Source organism: Gekko japonicus, unplaced genomic scaffold (genome assembly GCF_001447785.1).
Source record: "Gekko japonicus isolate JY-2015 unplaced genomic scaffold, Gekko_japonicus_V1.1 scaffold1266, whole genome shotgun sequence".
Taxonomy (NCBI): Eukaryota; Metazoa; Chordata; class Lepidosauria; order Squamata; family Gekkonidae; genus Gekko; species Gekko japonicus.
In genome coordinates, this window is record NW_015169813.1 from 18,676 (window position 1) to 40,693 (window position 22,018).

At 49.4% G+C, this 22,018-nt stretch overlaps 1 protein-coding gene across 1 annotated transcript in view; it reads right to left on the reverse strand.

The window, feature by feature from the left end:
- Positions 1-6,660: 6,660 nt before the first annotated feature.
- LOC107115441 (GRAM domain-containing protein 2-like) overlaps positions 6,661-22,018 on the reverse strand; it is a 28,214-nt gene continuing 12,856 nt past the window's right edge. Inside the window, exons 8-12 of the mRNA XM_015417150.1 lie at positions 17,709-17,766; positions 13,097-13,165; positions 12,063-12,147; positions 10,253-10,360; positions 6,661-7,280 (exon numbers count right to left, since the gene is read on the reverse strand). Coding sequence (XP_015272636.1) covers positions 7,265-7,280; positions 10,253-10,360; positions 12,063-12,147; positions 13,097-13,165; positions 17,709-17,766 — 336 coding nt within the window. The 3' untranslated portion in view covers positions 6,661-7,264. The remainder of the gene's footprint in view (positions 7,281-10,252; positions 10,361-12,062; positions 12,148-13,096; positions 13,166-17,708; positions 17,767-22,018) is intronic.

Consider the following 22,018-nt stretch of genomic DNA (forward strand, 5'->3'; position numbering starts at 1 on the left):
AGAAGGCAACACCCACCGCTCAAGCTCCACTGGACTGTTTTGGATTGCTAGCTATTGGGGGGACGGGGACATGCAGATCTGTCCTCGCAGAGGAGGGAGAGCTTGTACCTGAATAAAACTTGGTCTTAAAGGTGCCACTGGACTGTTTTGGACCGGGGACCGGAGGGGGGGACTCTACAGCTTACCTGGCTGCTTCTTGCTCTAACTGAGGGCTGCTGGGAGCAGGGGGTGGGACGTTGCATGTGCCCGCCCCCTGGGCTCTTTACTGCCGGAGCTCCGCTCCTGTGCGCTCCTGCAGGAAATGACCCCTGGTCAAAACTTAATTCATTCATTCAATGAGAATGACAGCAGCACTCCATCCGTGAATTTTAGCTGCACAGTGTGTCTTTTGTATGACCGGCAATAAGCATCAACACAACTGAAAATGAAAGCTTTCCCCCCTTTTTGGAAGACTTCGTGCAAGTAGAAGCAGGCTCGTAATTCTGGAAACTCCCATTGGGGCTTGACTTTTAAAATACTGATGGTAAATTGACCGGTAGTTGCTAAACTGAATGAACTGAATGTTATTGTGAAACTGAATGTATGTACCTGACAAGGATGTCATAATAGCACACTATGCACTTTATAGGATGATAGCTATAAACAGAACACGTTATTTTACAAAAGGTTCTTGCAGTGTATATTTATTCCTTACTTGACCCACCTGGAGGCTGGCATCCCTAACCCTGGCATAGTGAATGGCTGTAATTTGGAAATCAGTTGTAAAAACTCCAGCTCCCACCTGGAGTTTGGCAACCCTAGCACCAGCCTCAGGTCCGGCAGACGAGTGGAGAGGGTTGCATGTAAAATGTCCTAGCCTGCTGACTTGATTAAAAGGTAAAGGTTCCCTTGCTCGAAAGCCAGTCGAGTCCGACTCTAGGGTTGCGGTGCTCATCTCCGTTTCAAAGCCGAAGAGCCAGCGCTGTCCGAAGACGTTTCCGTGGTCATGTGGCCGGCATGACTAAACACCAAGGCGCACGGAAGGCTGTTCCCTTCCCACCGAAGTGGTACCTATTTATCTACTTGCAGTTTTTCTTGCTTTCGAACTGCTAGGTTGGCAGGAGCTGGGACTAGAGACGGGAGCTCACTCCGTCATGCGGCACACTCGGGTCTCGAACTGCTGAACTACCTACCTTCCACAGCCTACAGTTCAGCGTCTTAACCACTTGAGCCACCGCAGCTCTGCTGACTTGATTGGGGATTACTTAAAAACAGAGCAACTATGCCTTAACCACTTAGCCTTACTTCTCCGGTATGTAGATCCAGGTGGGTAGCCGTGAAGCAGCAGAATAGAGTCCAGGGGCACCTTTAAGACATAAGAGCATAAGAACATAAGAACATAAGAGACGCCAATGTTGGATCAGGCCAAAGGCCCATCCAGTCCAACACTCTGTGTCACACAGTGGCCAGAAATACCAGGTGCCACCAGTGGGGCCAGGACACTAGAAGCCCTCCCACTGTTGGCCCCCCCCAAACACCAAGAAGACAGAGCATCACTTGCCCCAGGCATAAGAACATAAGAGACACCAATGTTGGATCAGGCCAAAGGCCCATCCAGTCCAACACTGTCACACAGTGGCCAAAAATACCAGGTGCCATCAGGAGGTCCACCAGTGGGGCCAGGACATTAGAAGCCCTCCCACTATTGACCCCCCCAACCACCAAGAAGACAGAGCATCACTTGCCCCAGAGTCCCTATCTATATCTTGTGGCTAATAGCCACTGATGGACCTCTGCTCCGTATGCTTATCTAATTCCCTCTTGAAGCCCTCCATGCTTGTAGCTGCCACCACCTCCCGTGGCAGTGAATTCCATGTGTTCATCACTCTTTGGGTGAAGAAGGACTTCCTTTTATCCGTTCTAACCCGACCGCTCAGCAGTTTCACGGAGTGCCCACGAGTTCTTGCATTGTGAGAAAGGGAGAAAAGTACCTCTTTCTCTACCTGCTCTATCCCATGCATAATCTTATAAACCTCGATCATGTCACCCCTCAGTTGTCGTTTCTCCAAGCTAAACAGCCCTACGCCCTTTAACCTTTCCTCATAGGGGAAGTGTTCCAACCCTTTTATCATTCGAGTTGCCCTTTTCTGCACTTTTCCCAAAGCTATAATATCCTTTTTAAGGACCAACAAAGTTTTATTCAGGTTATAAGGAGGTATAAGAAATGTGCATGCACACAAAACCTTATAGCCAGAATAAAACTCTGCTGGTTTTGAAGGTGGCCCTGGACTCAAACTCTGTTCTCTTCCTGCATGTGTACTTTGATTGGTATCTTTTACAAAAATCCTGCAACCAGCATGCACTGATACCGGGCAACAGACCCTAATCCAGGGGTCCCCAACGTGCTGCATGAAGGCACCATGGGGCCCCCAGAAGCTTTCTTGGTGCCCACCAAATGTTTTTAAGGAAGTGGGTTGGGCTCTCACCCAGCAGGGCTTCTGATTCGCCACTGGAGATCTGGTTGGATATGAAGACTACAATAACATTGTTTCAGTGGCAGTTCCCACCAAGTATTGGCTTTATTCTCTCTCACTCCTCTTTTCCAGTGTATTTTTAAATACCCTTCTTCTCCCCCGCACTTGGGCTGGCACTATTTGTTTGGCTCCGCCTCCCAGGGCAGCCATTTTGTGGTTGGCTCCTCCTCTTGCAGCAGCCATTTTGTGATTGGCTCCTCCTCCTCCTGGGGCAGCCATGTTGTGGTTGGCTCCTCCTCCTGGGAGAGCTTCCCGCAGCTGCTGTCGCCTGAGGACAAGGCTCAAAGGTAGGCTCAGAGCTCTTCCATCATGCTCGAATCTCCTCACCAGCCGAGCACATCGAAGAACTGCTGAGGCAGGGTGAGAACCGAGCCTAAATAGGCTGGCTCCGCCCCCTGCCTGGCGCTGCGCTTCTCGCAGCACCGGTGCCCTTCTTTTCCTGCCTCACGAGGAGGCAAATCAGCCCTCTCCTGCCAGCGCAGGCTTGGCAGGAGTTGGGGCTCACATGAAGAAAAAGGTTGCTATTTAGAGATCTGCAACTCCTCCTCCTGGGAAACTGGGTTAGGGTTACAACTCTTATGGGATTTTTCTTGCATTCCAACCGGCACCTATACCGTTGCAAATGCCCCGTCTGAACACACCCAGTGTGTGTGATGTGTACAGGGATAGGGAAGCACGCACTCACTGGACCCACAGACACAGCCAACGGTGAACACGAGCACTCTGGGGCCTGCTGTGTGGCTGGCTGATGGCGGCATAGCCTGCAGACTGGGAAGCCCAGTGCGAGAGGAAGGATGCCTCCCCATTCTCTGTCATAAGGACTGGTTATAATTCTGCAACCTGGGCACAGAAATTCTGCAATTTAAAAATGTTTTGACAGTCTGTCTTATGTTCTTACTAGGAACAAAGCCTGTTGTGGAAGCGAGACAACGAGCTGTAGCTAGACGTGGGGCCTTTCCTCTCCCCGGCCCGCCGCTTTCTTCCCGCTCCCCAGACGCCATGAGTGGCGCGGGAGTGCGTCAAACAAAGCCTGTTGTGGAAGCGAGACAACGAGCTGTAGCTAGACGTGGGGCCTTTCCTCTCCCCGGCCCGCCGCTTTCTTCCCGCTCCCCAGACGCCATGAGTGGCGGGGCAAGGGGACGGGCCGGCAGCAGTTCTGTGGGCGGGCTGTCTCTGAGCAGACAGAGCTCCCCCCCCCCGCTTTCTGCTCCCTTCCGAGAGCCTGTTGTTGAGGTGCGACAGGCCGGGCCGGCAGTGTTTCCCTCCCCTGTCGAGTGAGTCGGCTTGTGGTCCGCCCCTGAGGCCCATGAAAGCTTATCCTGAACTTTGTCCACTCAGGGACCTGATGGTCTCCCCTCCACTGTCTCCCTCCAGGCCCCCAACCCTCTCCCCCGCCATCAGCGGCGCCTGCCCGTCCTGACGGCCTCGTGCTGTCGTTCATGTCCCCGGCTGGAGTGTGCTGTGTCTGGGGTAGCCGCTGTGCTGGCCGCCTCCCTCCCTCCTGGCTGCCCACCATCTCTCTCCGCGGGCCTTCACCTCAGAGCCGCCCTCGTGCTGCTGGTGTCATGGCTGACACCGAGGGAGGGGCAAGCAAGCCGTGGAGGGAGGCTGCCGCAGGTGAGAAGGCGGCATCGGTGGCGCAGGCCAGTGCGGCTCGGGCTGGGCCGGGAGGGGGGGGCCAGACTGCGGCAAGGCCAGGCGGGACCGTCCTCCTGCCTCCCTTTGTGAGTGTCTGCCGGAGCATCCATGGCACCCAACAGCTTCGTGGAGACTGCAGGGGACGCCCCTCCCCATGTTCCTTCACTTCAGACTCCTCCTCCTGGTGCCGCTGTCATGGCCAGGGCGAGCGCAGCAGAGGGAGAGATGAGCAGGCGGCGTACGGAGGCTGGCAAGGGGAAAGGTGATGTCGGTGGCACCGGCCATGGTGGTTCGGGCCGGAGGGTGCAAGCAGGCCACGGCAAGGCCAGGCGGGGCCGTCCTCTTGCCTCTCCGCAGGAGCAGCCACTGGAGCGTCCATACCGTTGGATGGCTCCCTGGAGAGTCAGGGGAAGAGTGTGGTCAGAGGCTGTGTGGGCAGAACTACGGGAAGCAGGCAGGCAATGGATACGGACTCGGGGTGAGTGACACAGCAGGGAGCGAACTGATTTTGCCACACATCGAATCTTGCCACCCCAAGTGACAATTATATATAAGGAGAGATGTTTGTAGAAGTCAACATGATTTAGTGGTTAAGAGCGACAGAATCTAATCTGGGAGAACCAGGTTTGATTCCCCACACCTCCTCCTCGTACAGCTGCTGGTATGACCTTGGGTCAGTCACAAGTTCTTTCAGTGATGAAAACAACAGTGATGTAGTATTATGAAAATATATTTAGACTGCTATTTTGCCGCGAGTAGTGTTTCTTCAACAATAATACTGCATCATGGTTGTTTTCGTCATTGCTTGCATCCTTCCCGTGATCTCTCTGTTGTTTCTACAAGTTTTTCCAGAGCTGTTCTCTCAAGAGCAGTCCTCAAAAGAGCTCTTCCAGCCCCACGTACCTCACAGGGTGTCATTTGTGGGGAGCGAAAGGGAAAGGAGATTGTAAACTGCTCTGAGATTCCTTTGAGTAGTGAAGGGTGGGGTATAAATCTAATCTCTTCTCCTCCTCCTCCTCCTCCTCCCAGAGCTCTCTCAGCCCCACCTACCTCACAGGCAGTGTTCCCTCTAAGCTGAGTTAGTGTGAGCTAGCTCAGTTTTTTAACCTCCGGCTCACGCATTTTTGTCATAGCTCAGGAAGGATGGCTCCAGAGCAAACTAATTTATGCAGTCGCCAAATCGCTTGCTCACAACTTTAATGCCAGGAGCTCACAAAATAGAATTTTTGCTCACAAGACTCCACAGCTTAGAGGGAGCGTTACTCACAGGCAATGATCCCTCTAAGCTGTGGAGTCTTGTGAGCAAAAATTCTACTTTGTGAGCTACTACCATTAAAGTTGTGAGCAAGCGATTTGGAAACTGCATAAATCAGTTTGCTTTGGAGCCATCCTTCCTGAGCGAAGACAAAAATGTGTGAGCCGGAGGCTAGAAAACTGTCAGCTAGCTCACACTAACTCAGCTTAGAGGGAACACTGCTCACAGGGTGTCTGTTGTGGGGAGGGGAAGGGAAGGCGACTGTAAGCCGCTCTGAGACTCCTTCGGGTAGTGAAGGGTGGGGTATAAAAATCAACTCTTCTTCTTTGTGGAGGTTGGGGGGGGGGTATACCAGACTGCGGTTTGCTGGTCCGAAATACAGCACTTTGTCTTTCGTGCACCTGCAAGAGGTTGTGGCGCTACCCCAAGGAAATCTGCCTCCATTCCAGCTGGCACACCAAAGCAGACGTTCCGTTTTGCAATATAAATTGCTAGATTTTAATCTTCCAAATAGGGTTGGGACTGGATTTAATACAAGTAAACACAATCAGTCCACTCCCCACCCTCTTGCTGCCAGGGAAAGCAAACCCCATGCTTCCCTGTTTCAAAACATTGTCCCTCTTCTGTAGGGTCTGGCCAAGTCTCACAGCTGCAGTGTGTCAAAAATAGGCCTGTTTGCCAGATCGCACAATAATCACAATCGCAACAAGGGCCAGGCCCCTGTCTTGGGAAAGCGAGCAGCAAGGTCAGAAGGAACCAGCCTCCGCCTCTTGCTCCCACTGTAGACTGCCTTTGAACAGAGAGGCTCCACTCTTAGCTCTTATGGGTATTTTAGTAAAATTGATCCAATTGCCGCCATTTGGGAGGATGGGCTTTCCAAAACTTTGGGAACAGCTCCTTCCAAACTGTAATGTAGGGGTGTCAAACATGCGGCCCGGGGGCCAGATGAGGCCCCCCCCCCGGAGGCATTCTATCAGGCCCACAGTGGAACTGGCTGTCTTCTGCTTTTTCTTCCAGTTCTGCTGCTGCTGCATCATTATAGGTTTGCAGCTTACAGATACACACCTGAACAGCATACTCAAGATTGCAAAAGCATCAGACACGGTTAAACAAACAAAATATTGCAAGAGTGTGAATGTTTTAAGCATGTTTTTATTTTAAGTAAAAAAAACACCTTTCATTGTGTTTGTGTCCTTTATAAAGTTGATATCTCCGCTACCTGGCATTACCTTTTATGACACACATGGCCCGGCCCAACAAGGTCTCATTTATGTCAGATCCGGCCCTCATAACAAATGAGTTGGCCCCCCCGGCTGTAATGGGTAGGTTTTGTTTGGGCTCTGGAAGAATTCCCGACGATTAATAATGAAAAACTCTCTGCAAAAGAAGAAATATTTGTACTAGCCAAAAGAGTGGTGTTGATGCCAATTTCAGGATCTGGACGTTTTGCCCCAATGTGGCAAGTAGGTGCTGCAGGTCGCTCCTAATCCAAACAAGAGCCCTCCACCAGTCTGTGGTTTAACACAAAAAATATCCACTTTTCAGTTGTTCTTCGTGTTCTCCTCCCTCTATCCTTGGGAGGTGAGTTTCCTCTGCTGGCCACGAGAAAAAAGACTTCAGAGTGCCGGTGAGTGCTGAAAGGGTCCCTTAAGCCCTTCTCAAAAGGAAACATTGGTCTTGTCTCACCAGGATGTTAAAGTCGTGCTTCTAACGAAACTTATGACGTTTCTGGCACAAACTGAGATTTTTTGGGGGGATGGAGCCCCCAAACTGTTCTCTTAAAGATCCGACCAGCAGGAAAGACAATAGCTGCAGAAGGTTCATGCAAAGACCCCAGTGGGGCCGGATCCAGCCTACCTCAGCTTGCTTTGTACCTGTCAGTAAAGAAAAGATCATCAGGCTTAGCAAGGTAGAGGGACCAATCACACTTTTACCCTGCCCTTCTCTCAAGGTGTTCATCAGGACATGATGTGATCCTTCCTTCTTCTGTTATATACACACAGCCACCCTGCAAGGTAGGCTAGGCCAAGGGGGGACTGGCCCAAAATTATCTAGCAGAGCTCAGCAGGACATGTGTGATCCTCCCTTCTATTACATACTCACAACCACCTTGTGAGGTAGGCTAGGCCAAGAGTGGATTAGGGGATTAGACAGATTCATGGAGGAGAAGTCTGTCAATGGATACTAGCCATGGGGACTGAAGGGAACCTCCACATTCAGAGGCACCGAACCTCTGAATCCCAGAGCCAGGAGGCAACATCAGGGAAGGCCTCAGCCTCTATGCCCTGTTGCTGGCCCTCCAGAAGAACTGGTTGGACACTGTGTGAAACAGGATGCTGGACTAGATGGACCACTGGTCTGATCCAGCAGGGCTCTTCTTATGTTCTTACGAAGGCCTCAGCCTCTCTGCCCTGTTGTTGGCCCTCCAGAAGAACTGGTTGACCACTGTGTGAAACAGGATGCAGGACTAGATGGACCACTGGTCTGATGCAGCAGGGCTCTTCTTATGTTCTTATCAGGGGAAGGCCTCGGCCTCTCTGCCCTGTTGTTGGCCCTCCAGAGGAACTGGTTGGCCACTGTGTGAGACAGGATGCTGGACTAGATGGACCACTGTCTGATCCAGCAAGGCTCTTCTTATGTTCTTATGAAGGCCTCAGCCTCTCTGCCTTGTTGTTGGCCCTCCAGAGGAACTGGTTGGCCACTGTGTGAGACAGGATGCTGGACTAGATGGACCACTGGTCTAATCCAGCAGGGCTCTTCTTAGGTTCTTATGAAGGCCTCAGCCTCTATGTCCTTCTGGTGGTCCTCCAGAACAACTGGTTGGCCACAGCAGGGACTAGATGGACCCTCACTGGTCTGATCCTGCAGGGCTCTTCGGATGTTCTTATCAGGGAAGGCCTCGGCCTCTCTGCCCTGTTGCTGGCCCTCCAGAGGAACTCGGCCACAGTGTGAGACAGGATGCTGGACTAGATGGACCCTCACTGGTCTGATCCAGCAAGGCTCTTCTGATGTTCTTAGTGACTGGCCCAAAATCATTCAGCAAACTCCACAGCCAAGAGGGGATCTGCACCCAGGTCACCTTAGCCCCACATTCTAACCACTATAACCAGACAGCCTCTCAAGGGCCAAAATGGATAATGGATAATTATCCATTATCCAAAAGGGACTCATCGTCAGTCACCAAGACAGTGATGAAATAGTTAAGCCAAGGGTTACGACATCCACCCCCGGCATTCTTCTGCTGTGATGCTCCCTCAAATAAAGCAAGGCTCAGCATTGAGGTTACAGGAGGGGAGGAGAAGGAGAGAGTTATGCCAAGAAAGAAAAGACATATGCTAAAAAAAAGGGGTGTGTGGGTTTGCTGAACGGGGTTCCACAGTGAATCGATACTCGGATAAACGTTCCCATCCTGGGATAATGGAATTTCTCTGTGGGGTGTGACGGTCAGTGCCCTTCAGCTCGGCTGTGATAATCTCCAACTTGGTTACAGGCTTCTTACAAAACAAGACACCCCCCTACCAAATTTATGTAAACATGGCAAGAAATGGGGAAGGTGGTAGTCAAGGTCTCTGTGCGGGAGAGAATATGGGTCTGATCCACGTGGTCGTGGGGTTGCCAGGTCCCCTCCTGTCCACCAGTGGGGGGCAGGGAAACAAGGTTGCCAGCTCCAGGTTGGGAATTGCCTGGAGATTTGGGTTTGCAGCCTGGGGAGGGGCCTCAGTGGGGTGCGATTTCATAGTGTCCACCCGCCGAAGCTGTCAGTTTCTCCAGGGTAACTGATCTCTGTCGTCTGGAGATCAGTCAAGATTCTGGGAGAACTCTAGGCCCCATCTGGAGTCTGGCATCACGAATTGTGGTGTATGTTTGGGCCAGGAGCAGGGAGGTCCAGCCTAAACTGCCCCAGGTGATTTGGGTCAACCTCACAGGGGTGTGGTAAGGATAACATGGAGGCAGTGTTCCCTCTAAGCTGAGTTAGTGTGAGCTAGCTTACAGTTCTTTAGCCTCTGGCTCACACATATTTGTCTTAGCTCAGGAAGGATGGCTCCAGAACATACTAATTTACGCAGTAGCCAAATCACCTGCTCACAACTTTAATTCCAGTAGCTCACAAAGTAGAATTTTTGCTCAAAGGACTCCATAGTTTAGAGGGAACATTGCATGGAGGACTGCAAAATCACATTTGTTGCCCTGTGCTCTTTGGAGGAAGGGTAGGGTTTAAAAATGCACATAAATTTAAATAAAGAGAGAAAAGTTTCTAGCCTTCGTGGTCCTCGTGAAAGGGAAGAAAGACAATAACCAGGAAGGCAGCTTTCTGGTGAACTTTGAGTGATTTCTTGCCCTTGGGATGGTCGCCATGGACAGGTGACCCCCCACATTGTAGCACTCTAATACTAGGACAGAACTATGAGGTTAGGGTGATTGGGAACCTTTCCTTAATTCTTTTCAATGTGGCTCAGTGGTAGAGCATCTGCTTGGGAAGCAGAAGGTCCCAGGTTGAATCTATGGCATCTCCAGTTAAAAGGATCTGGTAGGAGGTGATTGAAAAGACAGATGCCTGGGATCCTGACCAGCTTGTTGCCTGCCTGAGTAGACAATCCTGACCTTGATGGATCAAGGCTCTGATCCAGCATCAGGCAACTTCACATGTTCATGTGAAAATAACGGTTTGTAGCAAAATTCTGGCACCGTTTTAGTTTCTTGCAAGTTTTTGCTTGCTCTCTCCCCATGGAGATATTTTAAATATATGTCAGGTTTTAGTTGCATTGCAGATCCCAGAGCTAACGAAAAGCTGAGACACAAAAGAAAGGGGAAGAAAATACTGTAACTGGATTGTAGGGAGACTCACTGCTGCTGCAGGTCCAGTTCTGGCCAGGCCCCCATTGAGGTCAGCTGCTCCTCTAACTGGACAATACGCAGACCAATGTATCCCGAGGAGAGAAGCAGGATCACCACTCTGAGCAAGACAGGAAGCAGTTAGACACACAAAAACAACCCCAGGAAGGCACTAAAGGCCTTGCGAACAGCTCTAGGAGCATCTGAGCATGCACAGAATTCCTGGCCCTTTTCTCTTGTGGGTCTTCAGAGGGCCCCCTCCCTACTATGGTCTCCATACAGAGAGAGTGGTCAAGTGAATCTCCAAGCATTTGCTGTTTATGTCTCTTCTTCCCTTTCCCTTTGGCTGGCAGCAGCAGTTCCCAGTGGCTGCTGCTGCCCACTTGGGCAAGGGATGGCACCGTGGCACGTAGCAGGCACTTCTTACTACCTGGCAGAGGAACAGGGGAAGAAGAGTAGAAGCCAGCCCCACCTCTGTGACACCAGGATGTATGCCACGGGAAGGAGTGGGCCCCATCCCACCTCTGCCACCATGTAAAGTCTATGATCACTGTTGCTGCACAGTAGAAAAGCTCCAAAGCCCAAGTATTCAGGCAGCTGCTGACCCCCAACTCCACCCCTGAACACTGTGCTACTACTCATTTCTACAAACCACACACTGCTTCACCTGCTCTGAGATGCTGGTTGCTTTCACACATGTTGAATAACATACTTTCAATCTACTTTCAAAGCACTTTAGCGATGGTGTGCCACTGGATTTTGCTGTTTCACGCTGTAAAATCCAGTTGTGGAGTGCATTGAAAGTGGATTGGAAGTGTATTATTCAGCCTGTGGGAAAGCACTAGCAATCCCAGTAAAAAAAATTTTTATTCACTTCATTTATCTCTCAGCTTTCTCCCTAATGGAAATACAAAGCTGCTGACATTGTTCTCCTCCTCTCTATTTTATCCTCACAACAGCCTTGTGAGGTGGGTTAGGCTAAGAGCGTGTGACTGGCCCAACGTCAAGCAGCAAGCTTTGAATCTGAGTCTCCCGGATCCAGAGCCAGCTCTCTTAACTCCACACTGGCTCTAGATATTTTCAGAATATTTTTTAAATCCTCAGATTTGTCCCCAACCCTGCTTCCTGTTTGCTTATTAGAAGAAGAAGAAATTGGATTTATACCCCACCCTTCAGTACCTGAAGGAGTCTCAGAGCAGCTTACAATCTCCTTTCCCTTCCCCTCCCCACAACAGACACCCTGTGAGGTAGGTGGGGCTGAGAGAGCTCTGACACAAACTGCTCCTTAGAGAACAGCTCTGAAAGAACTTGAAACTGACCCACGGTCACACTAGCAGCTGCATATGGAGGAGTGGGGAATCAAACCCGGTTCTCCCAGGTTAGAGTCCACGCTCCTAACCACGACATCAAATTGGCTCTTATTGAGCATCGTTTTACCGTGTACCTTTCTGCAAATGACACAGGTTGCTATTTTATCTTCACAACAACTCTATGAGACTGGGTGGACTGAGAGAGCACTAACTGGGCCCAAGTTCCCTTCCCTCCAATGCTCCCTCTAAGCTGTGGAGTCCTGTGAGCAAGAATTCTACTTTGTGAGCTACTGGCATTAAAGTTGTGAGCAAGCAATTTGGCTCCTGCATCAATTAGTTTGCTCTGGAGCCATCCTTCCTGAGCTAGGGTCAAAATGTGCGAGCTAGAGGCTAAAAAACTGTGAGCTGGCTCACTTTAACTCAGCCTAGAGGGAACACTGCTCCCCTCTTCCTGCATTCTGTGCAAATAAAGCTCTCCCTCCTGCTCCTCCACAAGACATATATCCAACTCACAAGAAGAGGTAAATAAGGATGATCATGTTGAAAGGGCTCAGGTGAGACCACCAGGTCTTCAACGACTTGTGAGGGTGTTCCCTTCCTGCAAAGAGAGAGGGGGAAATCATTGAGGCTGCAAAACAGAGGCTCAGAGATCCATCAGCTGGAAAATCCACATGTCCCGTGTCCCCCCCATATCTTTAACTGCAATTAAAAAAAAATCAAGAATTTGTTTCTGCTAGCTGACCAGGAAGAAGAAGAGGAAGAGGAGGGGGAGATTGGATTTGTACCCCGCCCTTAACTACCTGAAGGAGTCTCAGAGCAGTTTACAATCTCCTTTCCCTTCCCCTCCCCACAACCAGGGGTCATTTCCTGTGGGAGCGCACAGGAGCGGAGCTCGGGCAGTAAGGAGCCCAGAGGGCGGACACATGCAACAATCCCCGCCCCCTGCTCCCAGCAGCCCTCAGTCGGGCCACAAAGAGCAAGAAGCAGCCAAGTTGCAGAGCCCCCCCCCCACCTTCAGGTATAAGATCTCCCTCCTCTGTGAGGGCAGATCTGCGTGTCCCCGCCCCCCATAGCTGGCAATCCAAAACAGTCACGTGGCACCTTTAAGACCAAGTTTTATTCAGGTACAAGCTCTCCCTCCTCTGTGAGGGCAGATCTGCACGTTCCCCCCCCCCCCCATAGCTAGCAATCCAAAACAGTCCATTGGAGCCTGAGCGGTGGGTATTGCCTTCTGACACACTTCCGGTGATGTCAGGGGGTGTGGCATATGCAAATAAGTCATGCTAATGAGTTATGCTAATGAGCGCCTGCACCTCTTTTTCTACGAAATGACCCCTGCCCCCAACAGACAGGTAGGTGGGGCTGAGAGAGCTTATTTGAGAACTGCTCCTGAGAGAACAGCTCTGAGAAAACTTGTGACTGACTCAAAGTCACGCCAGCAGCTGCACGTGGAGAAGTGGGGCCTCAAACCTGGTCCTCCCATATTAGAACCCACGCTCTCAGCCACTACACCAAACTGACTCATCCGATGCCGCCATCCGACTCACCTCTGCTTGTGGCTGCCAGCACCCCTTCAGCAGGTGCCTTCAAGGGCTCCAGTTGTTCGCTCACTCCATCTACAAAGAAGAACCTCCGGTCACTATGGCAGGTGGGCATAAATGAGGACGGAGGAGAACCGTGGTCCTTGGTGTCTGGGGGGGGGGCTTTTGTCAGGCGATCTACATGTTCCTCCACAGAAAGCAGAGGGAAACGTTGTTCCTTTGACCAACACCCTAAATTGAGGTACCACATCACCTCCTCCTGTTGCCTGGCTACTTCCACACCAGGCTGATTTCCCCCAGCTGTTTGGTTGCTGATTCCGATTCTATGAGAAGTCACAACAGAGACTGCAGACGGTTCAGGGTAATCCCTTTTCTCTCAGGCTGATTCTGCACTGGCTTTCCCCTCAATTGTTTTAGGAGACCACGTTGGAACAGAAATTCCCCTCTGCATTGCATGCTGCGTTTGCTTTCTTCGATCATCGGATATCATGGTACCCTCCACCAATGTTCTCTCTAAGCTGTGGAGTCTTGTGAGCAAACATTCTACTTTGTGAGCGACCGGCATTAAAGTTGTGAGTGAGTCATTTGGCTACTGCATAAGAACATAAGAACATAAGAAGAGATGCCAATGTTGGATCAGGCCAAAGGCCCATCCAGTCCAACACTCTGTATCACACAGTGGCCAGAAATACCAGTGCCATCAGGAGGTCCAGCAGTGGGGCCAGGACATTAGAAGCCATCCCACTGTTGACCCCCCCAAGCACCAAGATGACAGAGCATCACTTGCCCCAGAGTCCCTATCTATACCTTGTGGCTAATAGCCACTGATGGACCTCTGCTCCATATGCTTATCTAATTCCCTTTTGAAGCCGTCCATGCTTGTAGCCGCCACCACTTCCTGTGGCAGTGAATTCCATGTGTTAATCACTCTTTGGGTGAAGAAGTCCTTCCTTTTATCTGTTCTAACCCGACCGCTCAGCAATTTCATGGAGTGCCCACGGGTTCTTGTATTGTGAGAAAGGGAGAAAAGTACCTCTTTCTCTACCTGCTCTTTCCCATGCATAATCTTATAAACCTCAATCATGTCACCCCTCAGTCGTCGTTTCTCCAAGCTAAAGAGCCCTAAGCGCCTTAACCTTTCCTCATAGGGAAAGTGTTCCAACCCTTTTATCAGTCGAGTTGCCCTTTTCTGCACTTTTTCCAAAGCTATAATATCCTTTTTAAGGTGTGGTGACCAGAACTGCACACAGTATTCCAAATGAGGTCGCACCATTGATTTATATAGGGGCATTATGATATTGGCTGATCTGTTTTAAATACCCTTCCTAATAATCCCCAGCATAGCATTGGCCTTCTTTATTGCAGTCACACACTGTCTCGACATTTTCAGTGAGTTATCTACTACAACTCCAAGATCTCTCTCTTGATCAGTCTCTGCCAGTTCAGACCCCATCAACGTGTATTTATATTTAGGATTTTTGGCTCCAATGTGCATCACCTTGCACTTGGCCATATTGAACCCCATTTGCCATGTTGATGCCCACTTGCCCATCCTTGACAGATCCCTTCGGAGTGCCTCACAATCCTCACTGGTTTTCACCACCCTGAACAACTTCGTATCATCCGCAAATTTAGCCACTTCACTGCATAAATCAGTTTGCTCTGGAACCATCCTTCCTGAGCGAAGACAAAAATGTGTGAGCTAAAAAACTGAGCTAGCTCACACTAACTCAGCTTAGAGGGAACACTGCACACTCCATGCTGCTTTCACTTCCTTTGATCATCGGATTTTATGGTACCTTCTGCATAGATTTATGGCTGTTCAGGGGTGATTTTGCAGTCAGTACGGGGCGTTGTCCTGGGGTATCTGAGTATGGTTTTGAGCCGCACTTTCCCCTCCCAGTGGAGAAAAATGTGGAGCGAATGCCAGAGGCACAATCGCCCTCAGTTTTTTTTAGCCACGGTTTCCCTTTCACACCTGATGGACATTCACGCCCCCCACCCCACCCCATCCCCGCCAAAGTTGTCACAGGACCCTGAGGATTCTCTACGCACCCTGTTTTAATTTAATTCTTTTGGGAAGATAGGTAGCGCTGCATAGAAGTAGTGCAATACCGTTTAAAACATTTTGTAAAACTCCATGTATTTGCAAACACCTCCAACAATCCCCTCCCCACCCATTTCAGGGGACTGAAATGTAGGAAGTCCATGGTGTGAAAGCAGCCACATGGCATGGGTTGGGAAGGAGAAGAGGAGGAGGAGGAGGAGGAGACTGGATTTAAACCCTGCCCTTCACTACCCAAGGGAGTCTCAGAGCGGCTTACAAACTCTTCCCTTCCCCTCCCCGCAACAGACACCATTGTGAGGTAGGTGGGGCTGAGAGAGCTCTTTCGAGGACTGCCCTTGAGAGAACAGCTCTGAGAGAACTTGTGACTGACCCAAGGTCACAACAGCAGCTGCATGTGGGAGGAGTGGGGAATCAAACCCGGTTCTCCCAGATTAGAGCCCGCGCTCCCAACCACTACACCAAACTGGCACTTCTAGCTGCACTTCCAGCTACTCATGCTTTGAATGTGCTCCACGCCACTGAGAGGTTAATGTCTGGGTTGATTGCGGGCCAGGCTCCCAACGCCTACCCACTGCCTTGTGACCCTCTTTCGCCATGCATCCTGAATGGTACGCTGGCATGCAGAAGGAGCCAGGCTTTATTTATCCAGACATTCAAAGGCTGGTTCCACAGCCGCTATTGCAACATTTACAAAAATGTATCACACCACCATCATGTGTCTATTTAAACTAACCAGTTGCATAAGAGACTAGAAACATGTTCCCTCTAAGCTGTGGAGTCCTGTGAGCAAAAATTCTACTTTGTGAGCTACTGACATTAAAGTTGTGAGCGAGCGATTTGGCTACTGCAGAAATTAGTTTGCTCTAGAGCCATCCTTCCTGAGCTGAGACAAAAATGTGTGAGCCGGAGGCTAAAAAACTGTGAGCTAGCTCACACTAACTCAGTTTAGAGGGAACACTGGTTGCCGGTCTCCAGATGGGTCTAGTAACAAATAAATATACACTGCAAAAACCTTTTAGCAAACTAATGTGTTCTATTTATGGTCATCATTTAGTAAAGTGCATAGTGTATCATTATTTCATCCTAGTCAGGTATAAATATTCATTACATTCAATAAGCAATCACATTCAATACATACAGATTGATAACTACCAGACAATTTTGCATCAGTGTTTTAAAAGTCAAGCCCCAACGGGAGTTTCTAGAATTATAAGCCCACTTCTCCTTGCATGAAGTCTTCCAAAAAGGGGGACAGCCTTCTTGTATGGATGTTTTTTGCCGGTCCTACAAAAGACACATTATGCAGCTAACATTCATGGACGGAGTACTCCTGTCATTCTCAAAGCTGCAGCTGCAGCTGGGCTTATAATTCTAGAAACTCCCGTTGGGGCTTGACATTTAAGACACTGATGCAAAATTGTCTGGTAGTTATCAATCTGTATGTATTGAATGTTATTGCTTATTGAATGTAATGAATATTTATACCTGACTAGGATGAAATAATGATACACTATGCACTTTACTAAATGATGACCATAAATAGAACACATTAGTTTGCTAAAAGGTTTTTGCAGTGTATATTTATTTGTTACTAGCCTCCCCAGATGGGGCCTGGAGATCTCCCAGAGAATTATGCCTCATCTCCAGACTACAGAGGTCAGTTCTCCCTGGAGAAAACAGCTGCTATGGAGGGTAGAGTCTACGGCATTATACTCTGCTGAGGTCCTCCCCACTCCCAAGCCCTGCCCTCCCCAATCTCTACCCCACAATCTCCAGGAATTTCTCAACCTTGGGCTGGCAGTCCTATTTAAACTTACATCGTAAAGGAGCCCAGATGAACAGCAGGATAATGGACAGGATAATCTCCGCTGGAAGAGTGCTGGGTAATCATGGGGCCACTGCCAAAAAGGCCCTGCCATTCATCCTGACCTTGTTGCACTCAGTGGGAGGATGCCTGGACAGGCCCCAGGTGTTAGTGTGGGAAGGTAGGAAGGCAGATATCAGAGGAAGATTAAAAGAATCTTCACACCAGAAACTGGTCCATTAATACCACCACTTTGAACTGGGCTGAGATGCAAATCAAGGCTGCCAGTCCATTCCACAAACACGCTATTGCATTTTAGGCTAATTGTAGCTTCGACACTACACACTGCGTAGAGTGCACATAGGGTTGCCAGCCTCCAGGTGGGGCCTGGAGATCTCCCACTTTTACAACGGATCTCCAGCTGACAGAGATCAGCTCCCCTGGAGAAAATGGCAGGTTTGAAGGGTGGATTCTATGGCATGGTACCAGGCTGAGGCCCCTCCCCTCTCCAAACCCCACCCTCTCCTGGCTCCAAGTATTTTCCAACCCAGACCTGGCAGTCCTAAATGCATGCCAAGATTCCAGTCTGGATTATTACTAGGGCACTGTTAGCGATAGGTTCTTTACAGTCCTAGAAGAAAGAGCACGGCACTCTTGGCTTTTGGCATCTGCGGGCAAGCAGAGGGAGGGGGCTAAATGTGGAAAATGTGCAGCCAAACAACATGCACAGCGCAAGCATCTCTCACCAGATTCCTCCAGAAGGATTTCGTCTTCTGCCGGGTTGTGGTCCAGCTGTCTTGATGTCTATGAGTTAAAAACAGTAAGGGTGAAAACATGGTGACGTCTGTTAGGCAGTGGATTTGATCCACAAGTGCCCTTGCTCTGTTCAGTCCCAAAGGTTTTCATCTCCGGGAAAAGATCTTGGGGGGGGGAGGGGGGACACCTTGGTGCTACAGAATTCAAGTAGAAGTTGGCTCCATAGGTGCTGACTGGCTAGCACCAATGCTGTCACCCAAGATGGCTCCCAACCAATCTCCAGAGGAGTTTTCATATGAAAATCCAAAGTAAGGGGATGAACAAATGGAGAAATGTATGATCGCGATGTACTCTTCTTTGGTTTCAACTGCAAAATTGGGAGGAGGATGGACTCATCCCCACATAACAGAGTTATACGTTTTGTAGTGAAGTTGAAGAGTTGGTTCTTATACCCCACGTTTCTCTACCTTAAGGAGTCTCAAAGTGGCTTACAATCACTTTCCCTTCCTCTCCAGTTTGATGTGGTGGTTAGGAGCGCGGACTCTAATCTGGGAGAACCAGGTTGGATTCCCCACTCCTCCACTTGCAGCTGGTGGGTGACCTTCGACAAGCTACAGTTCTCTCAAGGGCAGTTCTCTCAGAGCTCTCTCAGCCCCACCTACCTCACCGGGTGTCTGCTGTGGAGAGAGGAAGGGAAGGAGATTGGAAGCCAGTCTGAGTCTCCAAGTGAAGGGCGGGGTATAAATCCAATTACCTCCGCCGCCTCCTTCTCCCACCCCCCCAGAACAAGCACCTTGTAAGGTAGGCGGGGCTCCAGCGGGTGGGGTGGGGGTCACCCATCCCTTCTGGGACAAGGAGGAACAGGGGACTGCATGCGAAATAATAAACAGGAGAGGGGCCCAGAGCTAACCACCAAGTAGAAGGCTCCAGGTTTAACCCCCCCCCCCAGCATCTTCTATTAAAAGGATCTCATCTACCATATATTGGAAAGCCCCCTTCCTGACACCTGAAAAGGTCAGGTAAAGGTAAAGGTTTCTCTTGCTCGAAAGCCTGTCGAATCCGACTCTAGGGTTGCGGTGCTCGTCTCCGTTTCCAAGCCGAAGAGCCAGCGCTGTCCGAAGATGTTTCCGTGGTCATGTAGCTGGCATGACTAAACACCAAGGCACACGGAACACTGTTACCTTCCCACCGAAGTGGTACCTATTTATCTACTTGCAATTTCTTGCTTTCGAACTGCTAGGTTGGCAGGAGCTGGAACTAGAGACGGGAGCTCACTCCGTCATGCGGCACCCGGGTCTTGAACTGCTGAACTACCGACCTTCCACAGCCTGCAGTTCAGCGTCTTAACCACTTGAGCCACCGCAGCTCCACCTGAAAAGGTACTGCCAGCCAATTAAGCAAGAGATGGGCCAATAGTCTGACATGGACGAGTGTGGAGCAGAGACAAACCTCAGCAGTAGATGGGGTTGCCATCTCCCGGGTCAGCAAACACCAAGAAGGACACAGTCAAAGGAGCTAATCCACCAAGGACCCAAAGGCGCTTGTAATACATAACAATGTGGGCGAGTATAAACATATAATATTAAGGCGATCAACCGTTCTAATACATATTTCCTTCTAGGCATCCAGACGAAAGAGAAGTCCTCAACAGAACGAGATTCTCCGGAGTAAACTCCCGTTTCGTAGAAAAACTTCTTCTGAAAATATCCTTAATAAAATACAGTACATAACATTTTTAACTACTGCATATGCAACAATTACAAAACCCAGGCAAAATAGAGTCCCTTGGACTGCAAGAAGATCAAACCAATCAGTCCTAAAAGAAATCAACCCTGACTGTTCCCTGGAAGGCCAGATAATGAAACTGAAGCTCAAAGACTTTGGCCACCAAATGAGAAGGGAGCCCTCACTGGAGAAGACCCTGATGCTGGGAAAGATTGAAGGTCAAAGAAGACGGGGACGGCAAAGGATGAGATGGTTAGACAGTGTCATCGATGCAACGAACATGAAGTTGAGCAAACTTCAGAGGACGGCGGAAGACAGGAAGGCCTGGCGTGATCTGGTTCATGGGGTCGCGAAGAGTCGGACTCGACTGTGCGACTGAACAACAACCAACTTAGGCCGCGCACACGGTTGCTCTGCACTCGCGGTCAGCTAGGTAAACCAGACCTTCGATCTCAGAGACAATGGGCACCTAGGATCGTAGTAACAGCCAAAAGGAACCCTATCAGATGTACGATTATGTAAATAGCCAATCACGGGGGTGGTGGTGGAGTTGTTGTTGTGCATTTAAGCCGCCCGTGGGCTTGCTTCGTATCTTCTATCTTCTGAAATCACTTAGTAAAGTATGAGCCGAAAATCACTCAATGATGCCTCAGTCTCAGTGCTTTTCAATACACTTAATGCTTAATAAAATATTATACATACAAAAGTGTCTCTCCTTATTTCATAGACTGCCCATTGCAAAGTTTAAAAGGAAGAGGAATAATGTACTCACAATATGATATAAATTTTACAACTTATACACATTCATAAATTAACAATTTGGGAGAAAGATCTTACCCTAATCCACTGTGTGTGGTAATTCTTACAAAAGCGGGCAAACGCCTTAACAGGTGCATCCACTAAAGCCTCTAAAGACTGTCAATTTCAGTCCCACATTTAAAGGTACATGAACCATTAATGTTCTAAAACTAACATATTGCCTGCTTTTGTAAGAATTACCATGCACAATTTTATTTATTTATTTATTTATTTATTTATTTATTTATTTAGATTTATACCCTGCCCTCCCCGCAGAGCGGGCTCAGGGCGGCTTACAAGGGGCAAAGCCCATATAAAACAGATAAAAGCAATAAAACATTCATGACGGTTAATAAAATTATACTCAATTTAACAAGATGGTCTCCAGATGGTTCTCCAGGGTGATGTTATCCTATAGCTCAACCAGGTAAATCCAGTGGCCACGCAGAAATTGTGGTAGATCTTCCTGGGCCATCCTTAACCCCGATGTTGTCCACCTCATTGGTGGCGGTGGTAGTGGTGGCCCCTATGTGAAAGCCTGGCGGAAGAGCTCCGTCTTACAGGCCCTGCGGAACTGCATAAGGTCCCGCAGGGCCCTGATCTCCTCCAGGAGCTCGTTCCACCAGGTAGGGGCCACCACTGAAAAGGATCTGGTCCTAGTCATGGTGAGCCTTGCCTCCCGGGGGCCTGGAACCACCAGGCGATGTTGTGCCCCGGACCGAAGTGCTCTTGGGGGTATATGCACAATGGATTAGGGTAAGAGCTTCCCCCCAAATTGTTAATTTATGAATGTGTATAAGTTGTAAAATCGATATCATATTGTGAGTACATTATCTTTATTCCTCTTCCTTTTAGACTTTGTACATTATTCTGTATGGAAAAGATTGCAGTCTATGAAATAAGGAGAGACACCCTTGTATGTATAATATTTTATTAAGCATTAAGTGTATTTTGCCTGGGTTTTGTAATTGTTGCATATATAGTAGTTAAAATGTTATGTATTGTATTTTATTAAGGATATTTTCAGACGTTTTTCTACAAAATGGAAGTTTACTCTGGAGAATTTCGCCATCCTGTTCTGTTGAGGACTTCTCTTTCGTCTGTATACGTAGAAGGAAATATGTATTAGAATTGTTGATCACAATATTATATGTTTATACTCACCCACATTGTTCTGTATTACGAGCGCACCCCCCTGGTCAGGGCAGGGGAATCCCCCAATTTTGGGGACCCCAATCCATGGCGGGCCTTCTGGCTGGCAGGGAAGCCCCACCCCCAAACAGCAGCGTCCCATGGGGACACCACCAATGTGATGACGTCACCAGTAGAGACATCATCACACTGGGGCCATCGCATGGTGACGCTCTAGCATTCGGGGGGGGGGGGGCGCACTCTATGGTTACCATAGAGTTTTTGGCCCGAACGCTACAGCGTTGCTGTGTGACAGCCTCAGCATGATTATGTCACTACTGGTGATGTCAACACACTGCACATGTTTTGTGTGCAGGGCAGAAATATCCTGATGTGGAGCCAGGAGCCCCCTGCCGCGGGAAAGTAAGACCTGGTAACCCCAGTAGTAGAACACAAGGAGATTTCAGGTTCAGTTCTGAATATAAATTAAATAACTTGTCCTGAAGAGTGTGACCCATTGTCCTGGTTCTTGGTCTCTCTCTTTCTTTCTCTGGTTAAGAGAGTCGGACTAGTATCAAGGAGAGCCACGCCCAAATCACCACTTGTGCCATGGAAGCTCACCGGATGACATTGAGCCAGTCACACT